Here is a 23,316-nt window from a genome sequence, read left to right on the forward strand (position 1 = left end):
GTTGTTTTCTGTCTAACTGCTCTCTGATGACTGACGTCCCGGGAGCTGTGCAGTTCCTATGGGGATATTCTCCCATCATGCACAGCTCCCGGAATGTGACATCATCATTGAGCAGTTAGACAGAAAACTTCAGAAGCTGATAACTATTGGAAGGATTAAGATTTTTTAATAGAAGTAATTTACAAATCTGTTTAACTTTCCGGAGCCAGTTGATATATATAAAAAAAGGTTTTGCCTGGAATACCCCTTTAAGGCTGGGGAGGGGGGGTAGGGAGAAGCCACTGAAGACCACCCCGATGAGTTGTGGTTCAGGCAACATGAAAGTGATAACAGGTTTTGTTAAGTCAGTTTTACACTTTTTTTTATTGTTATAGTTGGACTGTATGGTGAATTTCCAGATGTAGATCTACTATGTTTTAGATGTGACTGGTTTCCTTATTGTTCATTATATGTATATTGTCTCATGCGACAGGTTACCTGAATATGAATACATTACTCCATGTGTGGGACCAGTACATCATGGGACTCAATGAGCCAGAGTTTGACTGCTTCCCAGCTTATGGTTTAGCTTTTCTCATATTACTAAAAAGGCATCTCAGCAGCTCAAACACAGTAAGTTAAATGCACATTTTGTAGATTTGTATATTAAAAGTTCCATAGGTCTGTATATCCAGAGATGGATTATTCTGAATTGCATTTGTTATCTGTCCCCCTTTAAATACTTGTCCTCTCCCCCCCCCCTTACAGACTCACCCTACCCCCTTTATCTTAGTGACCCTGCTCCCTATAATGCCCCCTGTTCCCTATTTCACATTTCCCGCTGTTAGTGCCTCCTTCTACCCTCCTGCCCCCCTCATTGCCCCCTTGCTCTGTGTTGCACCTTTACCTGCCATTCATTGCTCGCGCTCCAATCTGTCTGGTGCAGCAGCACTCAGTGTGAGCTCCAGAGCTGCAACACCTTCTCTTCTCCTCCTCCTGGGCCATAGTTTGTGTCAGGATTTGTATTACAGCCTGTGTGCGTTGAGATGATGTCATCGCGTGCAGCTTGCACTATAAGCACTCGGAACTGTGGTAAAGCACAGGAGCGGGGATTCCTGTTCTCTGTTCCTGTACAATAATTTCTTAGGAGGAATGGGATAGGTGGATGTGAGGCCACAGCGAGCGTGGGCCTTCGGTGGCTACCTAATGGTAGAGCCGCCTGTGCAGATAAGTATTCAGACCCTTTACTTAGTACTCAGTTGAAGCCCCTTTGGCAGTGATTACAGCCTTCAGTCTTTTTAGGGTTAATGCCACAAGTTGCACACGTGGATTTGGGGATTTTCTGCCATTCTACTCTGCAGATCTTCTTAAGCTCATTTCGGAATGGATGGCGACCCTCAGTGGAAGCCATTTTCAGGTCTGTTTAAGGTCTCAATTCGGTTTAGATCAGGGCTATGGCTGGGTCACTTAAGGCCATTTACAAAGTTGTCCCTAAGCAACATCCGTGTTGCCTTAGATGTGTGCCACACCCGTTAAGGACACAGGGTGTAAATTTACGGCCTCATCGTCCGGAACTTAAAGAGTACCTGTCACCAAATAAGCTTTTCTAAACTAACTGAGGCTATATTCCCTAACAACTCTTAACTCCCCTCCCATGCTTAAAAAAATAATTCAGAGATTTAAAAAGCTCTGTATCATACCTTTCTTCTTGCTCACATAGTGCAATCTCCAAGAAGGAGAAAGTGGGCATTTCCCAGCAGGCATTACATCACTGAAGCCTGCTGGGGGACCACTTCCACCCTCAGATAGAAGGCTCTGTGCAGCTTTCAGTCTGTGCAGCTTTCAGTGAGGCTCTGTACAGCTTTCAGTCTGTGCAGCTTTCAGTGAGGCTCTGTGTAGCTGTCAATCAAGTTCAGTGCAACCAGAAGCACTTCCTGAGTTTGGTCCCCTGCCAGGCCGGGAGGAGACCAAACTCACTGTATTAATTGCAGCAGGGACCAGAACAGCACCACCTAGTGGCCATTTTTTCTATTACATTGTGAAAACATTTATGTTGATAATTTTAAAAGTAAGTGAATGGGAAAGTGTCTGCTAATTACACATGGAACACTATATCAAAAGTTTTATTTGGTGACAGGTACTCTTTAAGGCACCAATGCATTAATGTATGCCCTGGAGCATTAAGGAACTTTTAAGCGAGCACAGGAGCTGCGCTTGCTTCACTGCCAGTGGCACTGCCTATCATTTAAAGGCCATGATCAATGCCAATCCCGGCATCTAAAGTATCAAGTTTTACATCCTGGCTAGCTCAGTTGACTCATTGGACCCCAGCGACCACGTCCAGTGAGCTAAAATGCTGTCGATCGCTGAGTCACTGATGCAGCCTGGCTTAGCCTTTCCAAAAGCACTGGACAATGGACAGATGGTTAATGATAAATGTAATATTGTATTTCTTTATTTCTAGCCTACTGAAATGCAAGCAGTACTCAAAACAGCCGGAGTGTCTCTATCTGTTCAGGAATTTCAGACTATAATAAATAAGCATTTTTATCAAGATCTCTTTAATTCACTGAATAAGGGAGGAAACAACGAATTTCCAGTTCACGATCCAACACAAGGTTTGTAGAAGATTTCTTATGTAAGAGTGATATAGCATTGTGAGCCTTGCAAACTAGAAATGTTCAAATGATTTGACAGAATTTGTGTTTTTCTGAAGAGTAAAGCCCTATGGGACAGCCACCAGGTTCAGAGTTCACCATAACTACTGTAAAACAAGGGCTAAATAAATAATATCTATTTCCAACATGAAACTCCAAAAAAAGCACAGACAGGAACATTATCAAAAACATTTACACTTTTTTAGTACAAAAAAAATTAGACAAAACACATTAAAAATGTACTACTCAAAAAAAGCTCTGCAGGTCCTGATTCAATTCACCATCCAGTATACAATATCAAAATAAGGTCTGTATTCAGTGAGGAATGGAAAATGACACTAGTCACTAGTAAAATAGGTATGACAAATAAGCCAAACAATATAGCCATATACATATAGGAGAAAATAGGATAACCACCCTATATCTGTTTATGTGATGGCACATGATGATCTAGACCTATAAATTCACGACTCAATGTATACTTTATATCCTGCACAAACTATATAATATGGCAGAAATAGAGTGGCTAAGGGTATCACATTTCAAAGTGGACTTTCATTGCAGTGAAACCACCTAAATCAGGAGTGTTACTGCTGCAAAAAAGCACATGGACAAAGTAAAATGCATATTACAAGACATCCCAGTGTACGTTTCACCTACTTTGCTTCTTCAGGGGGGGATTTTTTTGTCTGCTATTATTTTGGAGTTTCATATTTTACGCTTTTCATAATGATTGTTATTGTCAACCTATCATCTTCTGTGGGACCTATCACCAAACAACAGGTAACATCAAACCTTAAACTATAAAACCTACATATGTCACCCAAAGAATGTACACAAAATACAATAAATAAATCAATTTTATTAGTGCAAAATGTCACAAAAACACCAGACAAGGACATATCCCCTATAAAAAAAAAAACATAAACCCCAATGAAACCACAGGGAAATCCCAAGACCAGATCATGAGATGTAATATTGGACAATAGACTACTACCAGGCTAAAGCATAAATCTTCATGAGAAAAAAGTAAATCATATAAATAACATTCAAGCTGTTCTCAAATTAAACCATATTACCTGTAGCAGGCACATTACCAACGGCCATTTAGGGATGTCTTTTCGTGGGCAAACCCACTTCGTCAGGCCCTGACGAATCGGGTTTGCCCACGAAACAACATTCATTGAGGTAGTGCGGGGTCCCAGATGGCCGCAGGTAAAATGCCTACTACAGGTAACATGGTTTAATTTGAGCACAGCTTGTATGTTATGTATAGGATTTACTTTTTTCTCATGGAGATTTAAGCTTTAGCCTGGTAGTGCAGTTCAGCTGATCCACCCAACATTGTTTAGATGTTTAAAATAAGTTACTACGGTTTGATGAAAGAAAAAATATTACTTTAGATAAAAGTTATAAATAAAAAAATGGAGGTTGCCAATTTTAAAGGGGATCTACAGGAATATAAAACTGTTTGTATGAAGGCTTGTATGCCAGTTTTGTGGCAGAAAAAAAGGGGGGTATTTATCAAAGGATTTATGTGGTTTTTTTCACGTAACATTGGTGCAATACTTTGGCGCAGTGTCTTTTTGCACCAAAGTTTGGCGCATTCTCTCCACTGTCATTTTTACAACTCTCTCAAAATCGCACGGTTCTGTGTGTGATTTTAACTTTAGTCAGTAATTCATCATTTGTGCCAATCGATCTTTGGCGCAATTTTGCGCCTTTAGGGTTTTTTTGTCGCAATTCACCGCCAAGAAATTTTGCACATGAAAAACACACATAGCAATGTCAGAAAATGTAAAGGCGTCAAAATACATTAAAAATTTTTTTGTGAAAGCAGCGACGCCTCCAGGGCTGCTCAATACTATCCTGCGACATAGTTGTCTCTGTGGAACCTTCACCCTCCGTTGAGCCAGCATTGGACATGGCCGCACAGGTTCAGGAAAGGTAAGCACTAAAGTAACCAAAAGAAAAAACTACCCAAGTTGAAAATAAAATCCATTTCACATGGTGGCTATAAACCCCACAAAAGAAAATAACTCACGTCGCTTGCTGATATACTGCAGGAGGGACCCTGAAATGGCCGCTCTACAGGGTAAAATACGCGTCCTCTGTGGCGGTAAGTTCTGTGTAAAAGGCGCTGTGAACAGCTGATTTCAACATTTGAGCCAAAATTGTTAACAACTTGTACCAAATGATAAATTTGGTGCATGTCCACGAAAACCAAAGTGAAATAAAAGGGTAAAAAGAAACAGGCAAAATTGATAAATAAATAATAATAAAATAAATAAATAAAAAGTTTCAAAGAGTTTAAAAAGAAACAGGCAAAATTGATAAATAAATAATAATAAAATAAAATAAATAAAGAGTTTCAAATTTATTCTTAAGCCTCACTTTGCCTGAATAGTTTTCTATTTATATTTTCTAGAGAGAGAACTTTAGAACAACGTGGAAAGGTAAAAGTTTGTTTACTACCCAGCATTCAACGGATTTCACAGGCCAATCCTGCTTCTTCAGGCAAATGAAGAAGCCGAATTGGCCCTCGAAACGTGTTGCATGCTGGGTATTCAACAAACATTTACCTGTCCATGGTTGTCCTGAAGCTCTCTCAATGCCCAAGTAATCCCGTTGTTGTTGGAGGAAATTCTGAGTATATATATATATATATATTTATTTTTTTTTATTTTTTTTTTTTTTATACTGAAGCCATGCATATTTTGGGCAGGTTGTTTGGTGGGAAAAATGGACTAAGAATTTCAGCTGACATTTTGGAATTCTATAAAAAGTTACATCTAATACAATTTCCTATGCATTTTAAGCTACCCCACATTGGAGTTATGTTACCAAAGTGACAACATATCCAAGAACAAGACCACAAGATAGAAGACACGCAAGGTAAATCAAGTTTTAAACAAAAGATATCCTATCGGCATAGATTAAATGTTTCCATTAGAATGATCCTGATAAAAAAAATCCATTAAGACAGTTTGCTGAAAATAAAATGATCTCAACCCCTTTTATCAGGAGACACAACGATATCGCAGACAAGGGACAAGGCAAATGCACAATAAGTCATCCTATTAGTCGTATAATGTCAGTGTTGTCTTTCATTATTTGTGTAATTGCAGAGAAGAACGAGAAGCCTTAAAAAGACAGAAGACTGAAAAAGAACAGAGAGAAGAACAAAAAAGATATCAGCAGGAGGAGCGGCAGAAAAGGTGAAAGCTAAACAGTAATGACCAACCCTATTGGTTTATAGACCAGTGTTTTTCATCCGAGGTGCCTCCAGCTGTTGAAAAACTACAACTCCCAGCAAGCATGCTAAGCGTTGTAGTTTTGCAATAGCTGGAAGCACTCTGGTTGGTAAACACTGGCATAAATTGTCATGGAGGCGGTCAACACAGCTCGGTTGTTAATGAGGCGTGAACCTGAATGCTTCCTGAAGGCGACTACTCAAGTTGACTTTCTTCTAGACCTTTTAGTCTAAACTAACTAAATAGCTGAGAAGCGGGGAGGATTCTATAGAAGTATAAAACTTTTGCGTACATGAGGCCCTACACACTACGATAGCTGTACTACATACCTGATTGATATCACAACCCCAACCCATGCCTTGTAAGGAGGGGAATCGATGAGCCCTTCCAGAAGAACTGCCATTTTATTTTTTTTTTTGCAGAGGTTTATTACTATATTGCATCCAAGCATTATAAAGAACCAGACCATCTTTTTGTGCCGCTATACTGTGCCATGTGCCATGGGCCTGTAGTGTTCACTTTCCACACACATTTCCATGACTTTAAAAATAATTTTAAAATAATTATTATTTATGATCAAACTCATTTATAGTGATTGAATACACTCAAGTGAGCAATCATATGCACAATTTGTACTTTTAAAGCAAGACAGAGAATTAAAGGGGTACTCTACTGGAAAACATTTTATTTTTCAAATCAACTGGTGCCAGAAAGTTTAACAGATTTGTAATTTACTTCTATTTAAAAATCTTAATCCATCCAGGACTTATCAGCTGTTGTATACTCCACAGGAAGTTCTTTTCTTTTATCATTTCTTTTCCGTCTGACCACAGTGCTCTCTGCTGACACCTCTGTCCATTTTAGGAACTGTCCAGAGTAGGAGCAAATCCCCATAGCAAACCTATCCTGCTCCAGGCAATTCCTAAAATGGACAGAGGTGTCAGCAGAGAGCACTGTGGTCAGACAGAAAGGAAATTCAAAAAGAAAATAACTTCCCGTGGAGCATAGAGCAGCTGATAAGTACTGGAAGGGTTACGTTTTTAAATAGAATTAATTTACAAATCTGTTTAACTTTCTGGCACCAGTTGATTAAAAAAAAATACTTATGTTTTCCAGGGGAGTGCCCCTTTAAAGTGTACCGGTCACATTTAAAAAAAACTTTTGCTATGTCCTATAGTACTCACCCCGCTAAGTACTTTTCTCTCCCACTCTCTATCCCAGTGACTGAGATCATTCCTTAGCATTAAGCATGCTCTTCTCCTGGCTCATTCTATTAACCCCTCGGTGTCGGAACACCCAGACCCCAACGGATCAAAACTTTTGATATTTTTTGACAGGGACCATTAAAGTGGACTTTCATTAGCCATACAAATGATCTCAGCAGCAATTTGCTAGGCATCTGTAAAGAGGCAAGTGATTGTCAAACTTCAGTCAATCATGTTATACACTTGTTCTTTTATCAGGGGTCAAGTCTGGGAAAAAAGTATTGGAACTCACCCAAGATGTCCACTCAAGGGCTGGAACTACAGGACTCCTGCTAATAGGAACAGTCTTCTTGCGCAGGAAAAAGTGCAGGAACTTCATTCCCATGGGTTCCTGTAGGACTTGAATCCTGGCTTTCATACACTTGTGCTTTGCCCAAAAAAATCCAATGTGGCTGATTGCACCTTTGGCAGTCAATAGTATGCCCACTGTCATCATGCTTCAATCTTTGGCAGTCGATAGTATGCCCACGGTCATCATGCTTCAATCTTTGGCAGTCGATAGTATGCCCACTGTCATCATGCTTCAATCTTTGGCAGTCGATAGTATGCCCACTGTCATCATGCTTCAATCTTTGGCAGTCGATAGTATGCCCACTGTCATCATGCTTCAACCTTTGGCAGTCGATAGTATGCCCACGGTCATCATGCTTCAATCTTTGGCAGTCGATAGTATGCCCACTGTCATCATGCTTCAATATTTGGCAGTCGATAGTATGCCCACGGCCATCATACTTCAAGTTTTTATTTATAATTTTCAAACAGTGTTTTATCAAACTGAAACAATAAGACAGTATTGTTCGGCACCACTAATACTGGTGTATGGAGACAGTTCATATATCCACTATAAAGTCAAATAGAATGTATAACTGTATGTATCCGAGTAGTCCCAACTGGAGGTGCTCTTATCCAAGAACAAAACAGCAGTGCGAATCACATCAAGGAGCGGAGAAGTGAAAGGATAACGCACTCACCAGGATTCTTGCCGGGATAAACTTATTCAGCTAGTAGTGCATCATACAGACAGGTACACAGGGAGCCCGTGATGGAACGGCCGGGGGCAGCAACTAGTTTCACGCACAAAGGCGCTTCCTCTGGCCCGCACTTGTCAAACTGACCATTAACCCACACAAAATATATATATATATGATAAACTTTTTGTTCTGCTCTGGTCCCCAAGGCTGCAATTCAGTTCTTTAAGATGCAATTACTGACTATATAATCTCTCTGGCCATATGGTGCATAGGCAACAGGAAGAAAGGCTTGAACAAGTTATGGCAGAAACCAGAAGAAAATATGAAGAGGATAAAACTTCTCTTCACAAGCAGCTTCAACAGGTTTGCGATAACACTGCATTGTTTGCAATTGCAATAAAAGTTGCATAACTGAACAGGTAACTGATAATGGTTGTGCACATTTTTTTCCCAAATTCTCCATGCGATGAACCTGATATGTCCTCTTTTCACACTGGAAATAGAATAATACTGTCCACCATTCAGCAAAATTATCTCAATAATAGTCAATCAGCTGTGTCAAAGCCAACCAGTCCCCTTATTAGTCATGTGCCTATTTATAGCCAGGTTATTAATTTAAATGATTAAAAATAATAATTATAATAATTCCCTCATTTATATGGCGGTAAAAAAATCTGCCATGCTGTACAAAGATTGTACCTGTCTAAATGGGACTCACATTAACTTTTCAGTATATTTTGGGACTGTAGGGGGATACCGGAGTACTTAGAGGAAACCCACACAAATATGAACATACAAACTCCATTCAGACATCCTTAGTCAGATATGCTTCCATATCCCAGGTGCTACACTACTGACCGCTGTGCCATCATTCCGTTCATGCCCCTATTGGTCTTCCATGTGCTGCCATTGGATGCCTTTGTGAGAATGACTTCTAGAGTATATGTATTTGTGGAAACACTAGGGCAATATTAAATACGGCCATAAACCATATGCTAAAGTTGTGCTGTACATTGACGTGTATAGGAAGGTCAGGAGCGGTAATAGCATAGCATGCTTCTTTGGCAGACGCAATACTAAGAGTGTTAATACACTCCTTGATCTAACTGCAAAACTTACATTATACTTTAAAAAGCTGATTATATACATGATTTGTATTAATTTTCCCATTGTGATGGTATGTGATGATATCACAATACAACTATTCTTGTAGCAACACTTTATAAATGTCTGTATAAGAGATGGCATCAAATACAATACGATATAAGGTTAGATATTTATGTTATTTGTGCAATTGAAAGAGATTCTAATTCCCGTTAGGTATGATATTATAAGAAGAGAACATATATGAATTATGTATTGGTGACCTTTCCATGGTTATGTGTTTGTTACTCTTCCTTGATTATGTTTTAAACCAGGAACAACAGCGCAGCTATGAAATAGAGAAAAAGGCGACACAGCAAATAAATGAATTGCAAGAAGAGATCAGGAGGCTATTACAGCAAAGAAGGGTAAAGATCGATATTTATCTCATTATATACTTTCCACTTATCTAGGCTCAATGAAGGCGTTAGAAGAAATATATTTTCTTCCTTGAGTTGCTGCAGTGTTTCTCCTCATAGACAGTGAAATAGGCAGCGGCCCAGGTTTACTAAGATTGTCGAGTTTTTAAATACGGTCACATTTATTAACTGTACTTGTTGGTTAGTGTATACGTTTTTTTGTTTTTTTTACGTACACCCCTCTGCGCTAAATTGCGCCAAATTATTTCACTAATGAGAAAATAGATAAATATAAGATTGGCCAGCTAGGTAGCTTCACCATTATGTGCAAATTTGCACCAAAAACTGTAGGAAAACCTTTCGAAAATATCTCAGGGCATATGAAAAAAACGGTTTCGGAGCTGTGAAAAATCTGAAAAAAAACTTTGACAGAAACACTTATAGGCTAAGTTTCTACTTGTTTTTTTTTCTGGCTGTTTTTGGAATACCGCCACTGCAGTTTTTGAGGCAAAGCCAGAAGTGTATTCAAAAGGAATAGGACATATCAAGGAAGGACTTACACTTCTCATCCCTTATGGACCCACTTCTGGCTTTGGCTCAAAAACTGCAGTGGCAGATATCCAAAAACTGCCAGAAAAAAAACAAGTAATTCTGGCCCAATGAGCCATATCTAACTGCTACCTCATTGATAGGGATTACTTCCCAATTTTGCTAGGCTAGACATTACTATATACTATTTTGCACATAATCCATCCAATCCACTTGCTAGTTTTTACGGCTATTAGTGCATCCATCCAATCCACTTGCTAGTTTTTAGGATCTACGCATATTTTTTGCAGCGGATTTTGCTACCCATTACCTTCAATAAGTAACAAAATCTGCTTCAGAATATATGCAGCAAAAATATGCAGCAGATCCTGTAGGTGTGAACATACTCTCACTTCAAAAGCTGAAAATAGCCCATGGACTATAATGCAAGACTACTGACTGTCTCCAGTTGTCCTGTGTACAGCCAGGAGAAGCTGGATAGAGCGAACAGGAACCAAAATCTATTATTCCCTCTCGTGAGCACTTTATCAGCTTTGTCTAGTGAAAAATATGGTCTCAGAGCCCAGACCCACTTGGGGACTTCAGATCTGTCTCAGAAGATTCCTGAATCTAGGGGTATGCTCTACAGCAATCTGTTTCTGAAAATTATAATCAGATTCAGTGACAGATTTGCCAAAAACTTACATGGGTCTTCCGGCAAAGACGTATTCTGATCGATGTAGCCTTGTGCCAAGTCTTGGGATACGAAGCTGCCTTGAATTTTATACAGAAATCCTTCCACCAGCACCATCGTTGGATGTACGCTTTAACCCCTAGACATCTGATCGCCGGGAAGAGGGGGTGGTCATCACCTCGGCATTCTTAACATTCACGTCACACCTTGCCCCCTAAATTCATGTCTATGGGAGGGGGTGTGACGGCTGTGACCCCCTCCCCCCCCCCCCCCCGTGATCAGACATCTTATCCCCTATCATTTGGATAGGGGTTAAGATGTCTAAGGGCAGAGTACCCCTTTAAGTTTTAAAAAGTTTCAGCATTTTCTTTTCACATGTGGCTATGATATGAATGTACAATGCAGTCACATATTATTTTCTGTATTCTAGGTGTCTATTGGTGATGATTCAGTAGAAAGGTAATGATAAATGCAGCCTATCATTTCAAACCCATTCTCCCATTTGTATACCTGAGATTTATTTTTTACAGCCCAGTAGGCAGCAATGATAAGGAGAAGCAGAGAATAATAGAACTTATCTGCTATAAATTATCTAGCACAAAAATGAAAAAGAAAAGCATTTTGCTGCATAATAGTTAAAGTAACTAAAAAATACTGTAAAGATTAATACTGTAAAGAATGTATCTGCATTCAATGAATAAAGCATGCGTCATATGTGAAAAATGTTCCTTTTTGTATAGTACCCCATACAGTGACCATATAGTAGTGACTATCAGACCTACACAGGAGCTTTCCAGACCATATGAGTGATTACAATGCAGTTAGATCCAGCAACATACATGTGACCTCTTGAAGGTCGTTCTCATTCCAATTTTTTCTCCTTGGGGCCCAATCCACCATGATGACCTCTTCCAGTCTCAGCAATTCTCTTCAGAGTTTCCCTTACATAGATCTTTAGTGTCTTGCTTCTCCAGCACCCTCCCAACCTATTCTCCACCCTCTACACAAATCAACCACTCGGCTTCACCTTTAAAGGTAAACGGTCAGCCTGTTCACCCACACTAAACCTGGCTTATAGTGTGGGTGAACAGGAGTCCAACAAGGGGTCACTTACTTAAATATGTCCAGTAGGTCCTGAGTTATATCCCCCAGAAGATCCTCTGCTGAATTCAGTGAATCAGTGGGGAGCGGGGCTTAGTGACTCCACTTCACAAGGATGTGGAGTCACAGACAATGAATATGTAAATTTAGCCCCACCCCCTGTGAAGCCCCGCCCCCACTGCACAATTCACTGAATTCAGCAGTGGATCTTCTGGGGACTGCATCTCACCTGGGCGGCTTGAGCGATTCTACCAAAGTGACTAGTTAGCTAGGCTCCAGTGGCATTTTTTGATGCCCGTCACGCCCCCTCCCATAGACCTGCATTAAGGGGGCGGGAAGTGACGTCGCACGGGGCAGAGTCGTGACATCACGATACTCCAGCCCTGTGGTTGTCATGCTGCACACTCGGAGCCTCCAGTGCTGCGGAGAGCTCGCAAAGGTGGGTGCTGAATGACATTTTGCGCCGGTCCCCAGCGGTGGGCCCCCCGCGCTCAGACATCTTATCCCCTATCCTTTGGATAGAAAATAATATTTATTAGGACTGGGGTACCCCTTTAAGGCCCTTTTACCTTTAAACAAGAGGAGGTGATCAACCAAACAGGCCAATTATCACCAGGTGTAAGGCTGTGTTCACACATTCAGGTTGTTATTTGCAATTACTGAATGCAAAGCCAGGAATGGATTTGTAAAGTGAAGGAGTCTCAGACTTTCCTTTATATGTGTCCTCTATCATCTGTTCCTAATTTTGTCACATATTCAGATTTTAATAATTGTAATTAAAACTTGAATAGGTCTATACAACCTAAAATGTGCAACAATCACCAACAGATAGTTCATCTGCTGATAGCATAGGTCAAAGCCTATAGATCATTGCATATTGGCATCCTTTCTGCCGACACGTGCTGCTGACAATAATCGAGGTATACAGCCACATGATCACATGATCAATACAGCAATCAATCGTACGGCCAGACAGTCCTTTGAATGACTGCCCTCGTATGCGACAGCTGTCTGCCTAAAATGTCCCAACTAGGGCAGGGGTGTGGAAATTTATTAAAAAACTACTTGTCCAAGGGACTAAAAATCTACTTGTCCCTCATGACGATCAACCTATCCTGGTACACAAAATAATTTTAACCAAAATAGTATGCATATAAGATCTTTAGGAGTTTATTTATTTAGTTTTTGCACTTTAATTTTTTTCCTACTCGCCCTATAATAGCCATAACTCCTATTTTTCCATCTACAGACCTATATGAGGGCTTGTTTTTGCGGGGCCAATTGTACTTTGTAATCACAACTTTCATTTTTCCAAAACATATGCCCTGAAACAAAAACAAAAATTATTTGCGAGGTGAAATTGAGACATAAAATGGAATTTTGCAAGTTTGGGGGTTTTATTATTTTACGCCATTCACCTTGTGGTCAGACTTACATGTTATTCTGATACCTAAATGGGCACTCTCATTAAAACTAATTTTTGCTATTGCACTCCTTATGGTAAATGAAAAATATTTCTAATATACTTTGTTTATAAAAAATGAAGTTTTCTATTTTTTATTTGTGCTTAACAAAGCTCAAGAGCACATTTTCCCCCAACTCATACACAGACTTTGGACCAAAGTCCAAACACAGGAAGTGCCGCCTGGAGTGCTGAGGGGGGGGGGGGTGTCCAACCAACAGCAAATGGCAGTTATGTGTGAGAGGAGCTATGATTGGATGAGGCTGGACACCCCCCCCCCCCCCTCAGCACTCCAGGCGGCACTTGTTGTGTTTGGACTTTGGTCCAAAGTCTGTGTATGAGTTGAGGGAAAATGTGCTCCTGAGCTTTTTTAACCCCTTAAGGACTGAGCCCTTTTTCACCTTAAGGACTCGGCCATTTTTTGCAAATCTGACCACTGTCACTTTAAACATTAATAACTCTGGAATGCTTTTAGTTATCAATCTGATTCCGAGATTGTTTTTTCGTGACATATTCTACTTTACAGTAGTGGTAAAATTTTTTGGTAACTTGCATCCTTTCTTGGTGAAAAATCCCAAAATTTGATGAAAAATTTGAAAATTTTGCATTTTTCTAACTTTGAAGCTCTCTGCTTGTAAGGAAAATGGATATTCAAAATAAATTTTTTTTTTTATTCACATATACAATATGTCTACTTTATATTTGCATCATAAAATTAATGAGTTTTTACTTTTGGAAGACATCAGAGGGCTTCAAAGTTCCGCAGCAATTTTCCAATTTTTCACAAAATTTTGAAACTCGCTTTTTTTCAGGGACCAGTTCAGGTTTGAAGTGTATTTGAAGGGTCTTCATATTAGAAATACCCCATAAATGACCCCATTATAAAAACTGCACCCCCGAAAGTATTCAAAATGACATTCAGTAAGCGTTTTAACCCTTTACGGGTTTCAGAGGAATAGCAGCAAAGTGAAGGAGAAAATTCACAATCTTCATTTTTTACACTCGCATGTTCTTGTAGACCCAATTTTTGAATTTTTGCAAGGGGTAAAAAGGAGAAAATTTTTACTTGTATTTGAAACCCAATTTCTCTCGAGTAAGCACATACCTCATATGTCTATGTAAAGTGTTCGGCGGGCGCAGTAGAGGGCTCAGAAGGGAAGGAGCGTCAAATGGTTTTTGGGGGGCATGTCACCTTTAGGAAGCCCCTATGGTGCCAGAACTGCAAAAAACCCCACATGGCATACCATTTTGGAAACTAGACCCCTCGGGGAACGTAACAAGGGGTAATGTGAACCTTAATACCCCACAGGTGATTCACGACTTTTGCATATGTAAAAAAAAAAAATAATTTTTTTACCTAAAATGCTTGGTTTCCCTAAAGTTTTACATTTTTAAAAAGGGTAATAGCAGAAAACACCCCCCAAAATTTGAAGCCCAATTTCTCCCGATTCAGAAAACACCCCATATGGGGGTGAAAAGTGCTCTGCTGGCGCACTACAGGTCTCAGAAGAGAAGGAGTCACATTTGGCTTTTTTGAAGGAAATTTTGCTCTGGGGGCATGCCGCATTTAGGAAGCCCCTATGGTGCCAGGACAGCAAAAAAAAAACACATGGCATACCATTTTGGAAACTAGACCCCTCGGGGAACGTAACAAGGGGTAAAGTGAACCTTAATACCCTACAGGTGTTTCACGACTTTTGCATATGTAAAAAAAAATTAAAAATTTTTCCTAAAATGCTTGGTTTCCCAAAAAATTTACATTTATACAAAGGGTTAAAGCAGAAAATACCCCCCAAAATTTGAAGCCCAATTTCTTCCGATTCAGAAAACACCCCATATGGGGGTGAAAAGTGCTCTGTTGGCGCACTACAGGTCTCAGAAGAGAAGGAGTCACATTTGGCTTTTTGAAAGCAAATTTTGCTCTGGGGGCATGCCGCATTTAGGAAGCCCCTATGGTGCCTGGACCGCAAAAAAAACCCACATGGCATACCATTTTGGAAACTAGAGCCCTCGGGGAATGTAACAAGGGGTTAAGTGAACCTTAATACCCCACAGGCGTTTCACGACTATTGCATATGTAAAAAAAATAAAAAAAATTTACCTAAAATGCTTCTTTTCCCAAAAACTTTACATTTTTAAAAAGGGTAAAAGCAGAAAATACCCCCCAAAATTTGAAGCCCAATTTCTCGCGAGTACGGCGATACCCCATATGTGACCCTTAACTGTTGCCTTGAAATACGACAGGGCTCCAAAGTGAGAGCGGCATGCGCATTTGAGGCCTAAATTAGGGATCGCATAGGGGTGGACATAGGGGTATTCTACGCCAGTGATTCCCAAACAGGGTGCCTCCAGCTGTTGCAAAACTCCCAGCATGCCTGGACAGTCAACGGCTGTCCGACAATACTGGGAGTTGTTGTTTTGCAACAGCTGGAGGCTCTGTTTTGGAAACCGTGGCGTACCAGTTGTTTTTCATTTTTATTGGGGAGGGGAGGGGGGCTGTGTAGGGGTATGTGTATATGTAGTGTTTTTTACTTTTTATTTTATTTTGTGTTAGTGTAGTGTAGTGTTTTTAGGGTACAGTCACACGGGCGGGGGTTCACAGTAGTTTCTCGCTGGCAGTTTGAGCTGTTGCAGAAAATTTGCTGCAGCTCAAACTTGCAGCCCGATACTTACTGTAAGCCTCCGCCCATGTGAGTGTACCCTGTACATTAACATTGGGGGGGGGGGACATCCAGCTGTTGCATAACTACAACTCCCAGCATGCACTGACAGACTGTACATGCTGAGAGTTTTAGTTTTGCAACAGCTGTAGGCACACTGGTTATGTATCACGGAGTTTGTGACCTTACTCAGTGTTTCAAAACCAGTGCGCCTCCAGCTGTTGCAAAACTACAACTCCCAGCATGTACGGTGCATGGTGTAAGGTGACTGCTGGGAGTTGTAGTTTGCAACAGCTGGAGGCACACCGGTCGTGAAACACTGAGTTAGGTAAAAAAAAAAAAATTAGGTTTCACAACCAGTGTGCCTTCAGCTGTTGCAAAACTACAACTCTCAGCAGTCACCGACAGCCAACGGGCATGCTGGGAGTTGTAGTTATGCAACCAGCAGATGCACCACTACAACTCCCAGCATGCACTTTAGCTGTTTGTGCAAGCTGGGAGTTGTAGTTATACAACAGCTGAAGGTACACTTTTCCATAGAAAAAAATGTGCCTCCAGCTGTTGCAAAACCATAAGTCCCAGCATGCCCATAAGGGAATGCTGGGAGTTGTGGTGGTCTGCCTCCTGCTGTTGCATAACTACAGCTCCCAGCATGCCCTTTTTGCATGCTGGGAGCTGTTGCTAAGCAACAGCAGGAGGCTGTAACTCACCTCCTGCTGCTGCTCCATCGCAGGCTGTCCCTCGCCGCCGCCGTCGCTCCTGGGGCCCCGATCCCAACATGGACGCCGGGGATCGGGGTCCCCAGCACCGGGGGTCGTCTTCCCGCACCCGCTCACGTCCTCCGGAAGAGGGGCGGAGCGGGTGCGGGAGTGACGCCCGCAGCAGGCGCCCTGATTGGTAGGCCGGTAATCCGGCCGACGAATCAGGGCGATCGTGAGGTGGCACCAGTGCCACCTCACCCCTGCAGGCTCTGGCTGTTCGGGGCCGTCAGAGACGGCCCCGAACAGCCAGTAATTCCGGGTCACCAGGTCACTGGAGACCCGATTGACCCGGAATCGCCGCAGATCGCTGGACTGAATTGTCCAGCGATCTGCGGCGATCGCCGACATGGGGGGGCATAATGACCCCCCTGGGCGATATGCCGGGATGCCTGCTGAACGATTTCAGCAGGCATCCGGCTCCGGTCCCCAACCGGCTAGCGGTGGGGGCCGGAATTCCCACGGGCGTATGGATACGCCCTGCGTCCTTAAGGACTCGGGATGCAGGGCGTATCCATACGCCCTGCGTCCTTAAGAGGTTAAGCACAAATAAAACATAGAAAACTTAATTTTTTTAAACAAAGTTTATTAGAAATATTTTTCATTTACCATAAGGAGTGCAATAGCAAAAATTAGTTTTAATGAGAGTGACCCTTTAAGGTCGCCCTGACAGCAATACCAAATGTATTTAGTTTCGGTCATGTCTTTCTAATTTAAAATTCTAAAATTTTTAGAATTTTAGTTTTGTCATTTTTTGACCCCTAAAACCTTTTAATTTTCCTGTATACTGAGCTGTATGAGGGCTCATTTATTGCACCACAATCTTTTGTTTGTATGTGTACCATTTTGGTATTTATCTGACTTTTTGATAGCTTTTTACTCCATTTTTTCTGTGATATGATGTTATTAAAAAAAACGCTATTCTGTGGTTTGTTTGTTTTTTAACACCATTGACCGTACGGGATATAAAAGGTTATATTTGAATAATTCAGACAATTATGCATGCGCCAATACCAAATACATTTATTTTTATTATGTTTACATGTTTTGTGCATAGAAAATGAGAAAAGGAGGGGGGGGGGGGTGATGTGAACTTTAAACCCCTTAAGGACTCAAAACAATTTTCGTTTTTGCACTTTCGTTCTGTCCTCCTCACCTTCTAAAAATCATAACACGTTCAATTTTGCACCTACAGACCCATATAAGGGCTTGTTTTTTGCGTCACCAATTGTACTTTGCAATGACATCACTTATTTTATTACATAATCTGCGTCGAAACAAAAAAAAATATTTGTGGGGTGAAATGAAAGAAAAATGCCATTTTGCAACTTTTTAGGGCTTCCATTTCTACGCAGTGCACTTTTCAGTAAAAATTACACATTATCTTTATTCTGTAGGTCCATACGGTTACAGGGATGCCTGATTTATATAGGTTTTATTTATTTATTTTACTACTTAAAAAAATGTATAACTACATGCACCAAAATTAGTATACAGTATGTTTAAACTTGTCATCTTCTGACCCCTATAACTTTTTTATTTTTCAACGTACAGGGCTATATGAGGGCTCATTTTTTGTGTTGATTGGACTTTTTGATCACTTTTTATAAATGTTTTTATGGTATATGAAGTGACCATTACTATTTTTTTTAAGTGTATGCCATCGACCGTGCAGTTTAGCTAACCGCATATGATTTTTTTAAATTAAATTTATTCTCTTTTTTTTAACACTTTTTCTTTAGCCCCCACAGGGGGCTATACCATGCAATCTTTTTATTGCATACACTGATCAATTCTATGCCATAGTATAGCATTAATCAGTGTTATCGGCGCTCTGCTGCTCCAGCCTGCGAGCAGCGTTGGAGCAGTAAATTGCTGATCGGACAAGGAGGAGGAAGGTGAGGACCCTCCTGTCGTCCAGTAAGCTGATCGGGACTTCGAGCTGCGGGGATAGTTTTACTTTCACTTTAGACATCGCAATCAACTTTGATTGTGGCATCTAAAGGGTTAATCGACGGTGCCCAGCATTAACCCTGGGTCCTGGCTGCTGATAGCAGTTGGGACTCACAGGTTTTGAAGTGTTCTCCATTCGTGAGAACGATTTAATCCCCAAAAATGGGACTCAGCACGTACAGGTATGCCCTGAGTCCTTAAGGACTCGGGAACAGGGGCGTACCTGTATGCCCTGCGTCCTTAACTGGTTAACCTGGAAGGGGATAATGTGTGTTTATTAAACTTTTTTTCCCCCACTTTATTAGTCCCTTAGGGGACTTTAAGAAGGAATAATTGGATTCCTCATACAGATCAATGCAGTTCCATAGAACTCCATTGATCTGTGTGATCTCTGCTCATTTGGTTGGGACTGCTCCAGGCAGGCTCAATAAAATGCAGATCAACCTGGCAGCCATTGATGAAGAGGTAAGCCATCTGGCTACCTCCACAGTGGATCAATCCCACGCGATTACACTTCGGGGGGGATCCACCCAACTGGACCATCAGGGATGGTTACAAGGTCCCTTTAGACGCCGCTGTCAACATCGACAGCGGCGATCTAAAGGGTTAATAGTCAGCAGCAGCGATCGCCGTGGATTTCCCACAGTGGTAAACCTACTGCTAGTTGTCAGCATGCGAACATACCCTAAAAGTGTACCTGTCACTTTAAAATAATTTTTAAGACTGGCATGGTTTAATTATATGACAACATGGTTTTACTTACTAGTCTGACCAATCATAGCACCTTGTCTTTACTAACCCCCTAAGGATTGAGCCCTTTTTTGCAATTCTGACCACTATCACTTTATGCATTAATAACTTTGGGATGCTTTTACCGATTATTCTGATTCCGAGATAGTTTTTTCGGGACATATTCTACTTTAACACAGTGGTAAATTTTAGTCGTTACTTGCATCCTTTCTTTGTGAAAAATCCCAAAATGTCATAAAAATTTTGAAAGTTGTGCATTTTTCTAACTTTGACACTGTCAGCTTGTAAGGAAAATGGATATTCCAAATAAATGATATATTGATTCACAAATACAATATGTCTACTTTATATTTGTATTATAAAGTTGACATTTTACTTTTGGAAGACATCAGAGGGCTTCAAAGTTCAGCAGCAATTTTTCACAATTTTCAAAAGCGGAATTTTTCAGGGACCAGTTCAGTTTTGAAGTGGATTTGAGGGGTCTTCATATTAGAAATACCCCATAAATGACCCCATTATAAAAACTGCCCCCCCCCCCCAAAGTATTCAAAATGACATTAAGAAAGTGTGTTAACCCTTTAGGTGTTTCATAGGAATAGCAGCAAAATGAAGGAGAAAATTCAAAATCTTCATTTTTTACACTCATGTTCTTGTAGACCCAGTTTTTGAAATTTTACAAGGGGTAACCCAATTTCTCTCGAGTAAGGAAATACCTCATAGGTGGATGTCAAGTGCTCTGTGGGTGCACTACAAGGCTCAGAAGGGAAGGAGCTACAATGGGATTTTGGAGAGTAAGTTTTTCTGAAATGGTTTTTGGGTGGCATGTCCCATTTAGGAAGCCCCTATGGTGCCAGAACAGCCAAAAAAACAACATGGCATACTATTTTGGAAACTATACCCCTCAAGGAACGTAACAAGGGGTCCAGTGAGCCTTAACACCCCACAGGTGTTTGACGACTTTTCGTTAAAGTCAGATGTATAAATGATTTTTTTTTTCACCAAAATGCTGGTTTTCCCCCAAATTTTACATTTTTGCAAGGGGTATAGGAGAAAATGCCACCTAAAATTTGTAACCCCATCTCTTCTGAGTATGGAAATACCCCATGTAAGGACATCAAATACACTGCTGGTGCACTACAATGCTCAGAAGAGAAGAAGTCACATTTGGCTTTTGGAAAGTAAATTTTGCTGAAATGGTTTTTTGGGGGCATGTCGCATTTAGGAAGCCCCTATGGTGCCAGAACAGCGGAAAAAAAAACACATGGCATACTATTTTGGAAACTACACCCCTCAAGGAACGTAACAAGGGGTACAATGAGCCTTAACACCCCACAAGTGTTTGACAAATTTCCACTAAAGTTGGACACTAAAATGCTGATGTTACCCCACATTTTTCATTTTCACAAGGGGTAATTGGAGAAAAAGCCTCCCAAAATGTGTAACCCCATTTATTCTGAATATGGAAATACCCCATATGTGGATGTAAAGTGCTCTGTGGGTGAACTACAATGCTCAGAAGAGAAGGAGCGACATTGGGCATTTGGTGAAAGAATTTGGTTGGAATAGAAGTCGGGGGCCACGTGCGTTTACAATGCCCCCCGTGGTGCCAGAACAGTGGACCCCTCCCCCACATGTGACCCCATTTTGGAAACTACAACCCTCACAGAATTTAATAAGGGGTGCAGTGAACATTTACACCCCACTGGCGTTTGACAGATCTTTGGAACAGTGGGCTGAGCAAATGAAAAATAAAATTTTTCATTTTCACGGACCACTGTTCCAAAAATCTCTCAGACATCTGTGAGGGGTGTAGTTTCCAAAATGGGGTCACATGTGGGGGGGGTCCACATTTCTGGCACTATGGGGGCTTTGTAAACCCACATGGCCTTCAATTTCGGACACATTCTCTCTCCAAAATCCCAATGGCATTCCTTCTCTTCTGAGCATTGTAGTGCACCCGCAGAGCACTTTACATCCACATATGGGGTATGTTCTTACTCAGAAGAAATTTTGGGGGGCTTTTGTCCTATTCTCCCTTGTTTAGGGTAACACCAGTATTTTAGTGAAAAATTTATTTTTTCCATTTTCACATCCAACTTTAACGAAAATTTGTCAAACACACCTGTGGGGTGTTAAGGCTCACTATACCCCTTGTTACGTTCCATAAGGGGTGTTGTTTCCAACATGTGGTGACATCTGGGTATTTATTGTTTTGCGTTTATGTCAGAACCGCTGTAAAATCAGCCACCCCTGTGCAAATCACCAATTTAGACCTCAGATGTACATAGTGCGCTCTCACTCCTGAGCCTTGTTGTGCATCCGTAGAACATTTTACGCCCACATATGGGGTATTTCCGTATTCAGGAGAAATTGCGTTACAAATTTGGGGGGTCTTTTTTTCCTTTTACCGCTTTTGAAAATTAAAAGTATGAGGCAACACCAGCATGTTAGTGTAAAAATTAATTTTTTTTACGCTAACATGCTGGTGTAGACCCCAACTTTACCTTTTCATAAGAGGTAAAAGGTGAAAAAGCCCCCCAAAATTTGTACTGCAATTTCTCCTGAGTACGGAAATACCCCATATGTGGTCCTAAACTGTTTCCTTGAAATATGATAGGGCTCCGAAGTGAGAGAGTGCCATGCGCATTTGAGGCCTAAATTGGGGATTTGAATCCGCAACAAAAATACCCCACGGCAGTGTTTCCCAAACAGGGTGTCTTCAGCTGTTGCAAAACTCCCAGCATGCCTGGACAGTCAGTGGCTGTCTGGCAATACAGGGAGTTGTTGTTTTTTAACAGCTGGAGGCTCTGTTTTGGAAACAGTGCCGTACAAGACTTTTTTTTTTTTTTTCATGGGGGGGGGGGGGGGACTGTGTAGGGGTATGTGTATATGTAGTGTTTTTACTTTCTATTTTGTGTAGGTGTAGTGTAGTATAGTGTTTTTAGGGTACATTCACATGGTTGGGTTTACAGTGAGTTTGAGCTGGGAGTTTGAGCCGCGGCGGAAAATTTGCCACATCTCAAACTTGCAGCAGAAAACTTGCTGTAAACCCACCCGTGTGAATGTACCCTGTACATTCACATGGGGGGGGGGGGGCAAACCTCCAGATGTTGCAAAACTACAACTCCCAGCATGCACTGACAGACCATACATGCTGGGAGTTGTAGTTATGCAACACCTGGAGGCCCATTGGTTGCGAAACACTGAGCGTTTGTTACTTAACTCAACGCAACCAGTGTGCCTCCAGCTGTTACAAAACTACAACTCCCAGCATGTACAGTATCTCAGTGCATGCAGGGAGTTGTATTTTTGCAACAGCTGGAGGCACACTGGTTGCGAAACACTGAGTTAGGTAACAAACTCTGTTTTACAACCAATGTGTCCCCAGCTGTTGCAAAACTGCAGCAATCAGCATGCGTTGACAGCCGAAGGGCGGCTGGGAGTTGTAGTTTTGCAACAGCTGGAGGCACACTGCTACAACTCCCAGCATGCCCTTTGGTAGTCTGCGCATGCTGGGAGTTGTAGTTATGCAACAGTGAATGCACACTTTTTCATAGAAAAAATGTGCCTTCAGCTGTTGCAAAACTACAACCCCCAGCATGCACAGACTACCAAAGGGCATGCTGGGAGTTGTAATTGGAATGCTAGCTGTTGCAAAAATACAACTCCCAGCATGCCCTTTGGCTTTGCATGCTGAGAGTTGTTGCTAAGCAACAGTAGGTGAACAGACCTCACCTACTGCTGTATCCTACCTCCATGATATCCTGCCGCAGGGACCGATC

General features: G+C 41.2%; 1 protein-coding gene across 1 annotated transcript in view; it reads left to right on the forward strand.

The window, feature by feature from the left end:
• The window catches only part of LOC130356971 (uncharacterized), a 116,263-nt gene that overhangs the window by 79,701 nt on the left and 13,246 nt on the right, over nt 1-23,316 (forward strand). The window contains exons 9-15 of the mRNA XM_056559199.1: nt 473-612; nt 2,444-2,597; nt 5,456-5,531; nt 5,765-5,854; nt 8,399-8,489; nt 9,545-9,637; nt 11,281-11,309. Coding sequence (XP_056415174.1) covers nt 473-612; nt 2,444-2,597; nt 5,456-5,531; nt 5,765-5,854; nt 8,399-8,489; nt 9,545-9,637; nt 11,281-11,309 — 673 coding nt within the window. The remainder of the gene's footprint in view (nt 1-472; nt 613-2,443; nt 2,598-5,455; nt 5,532-5,764; nt 5,855-8,398; nt 8,490-9,544; nt 9,638-11,280; nt 11,310-23,316) is intronic.

This window comes from Hyla sarda, chromosome 2 (genome assembly GCF_029499605.1).
Source record: "Hyla sarda isolate aHylSar1 chromosome 2, aHylSar1.hap1, whole genome shotgun sequence".
Taxonomy (NCBI): domain Eukaryota; kingdom Metazoa; phylum Chordata; class Amphibia; order Anura; family Hylidae; genus Hyla; species Hyla sarda.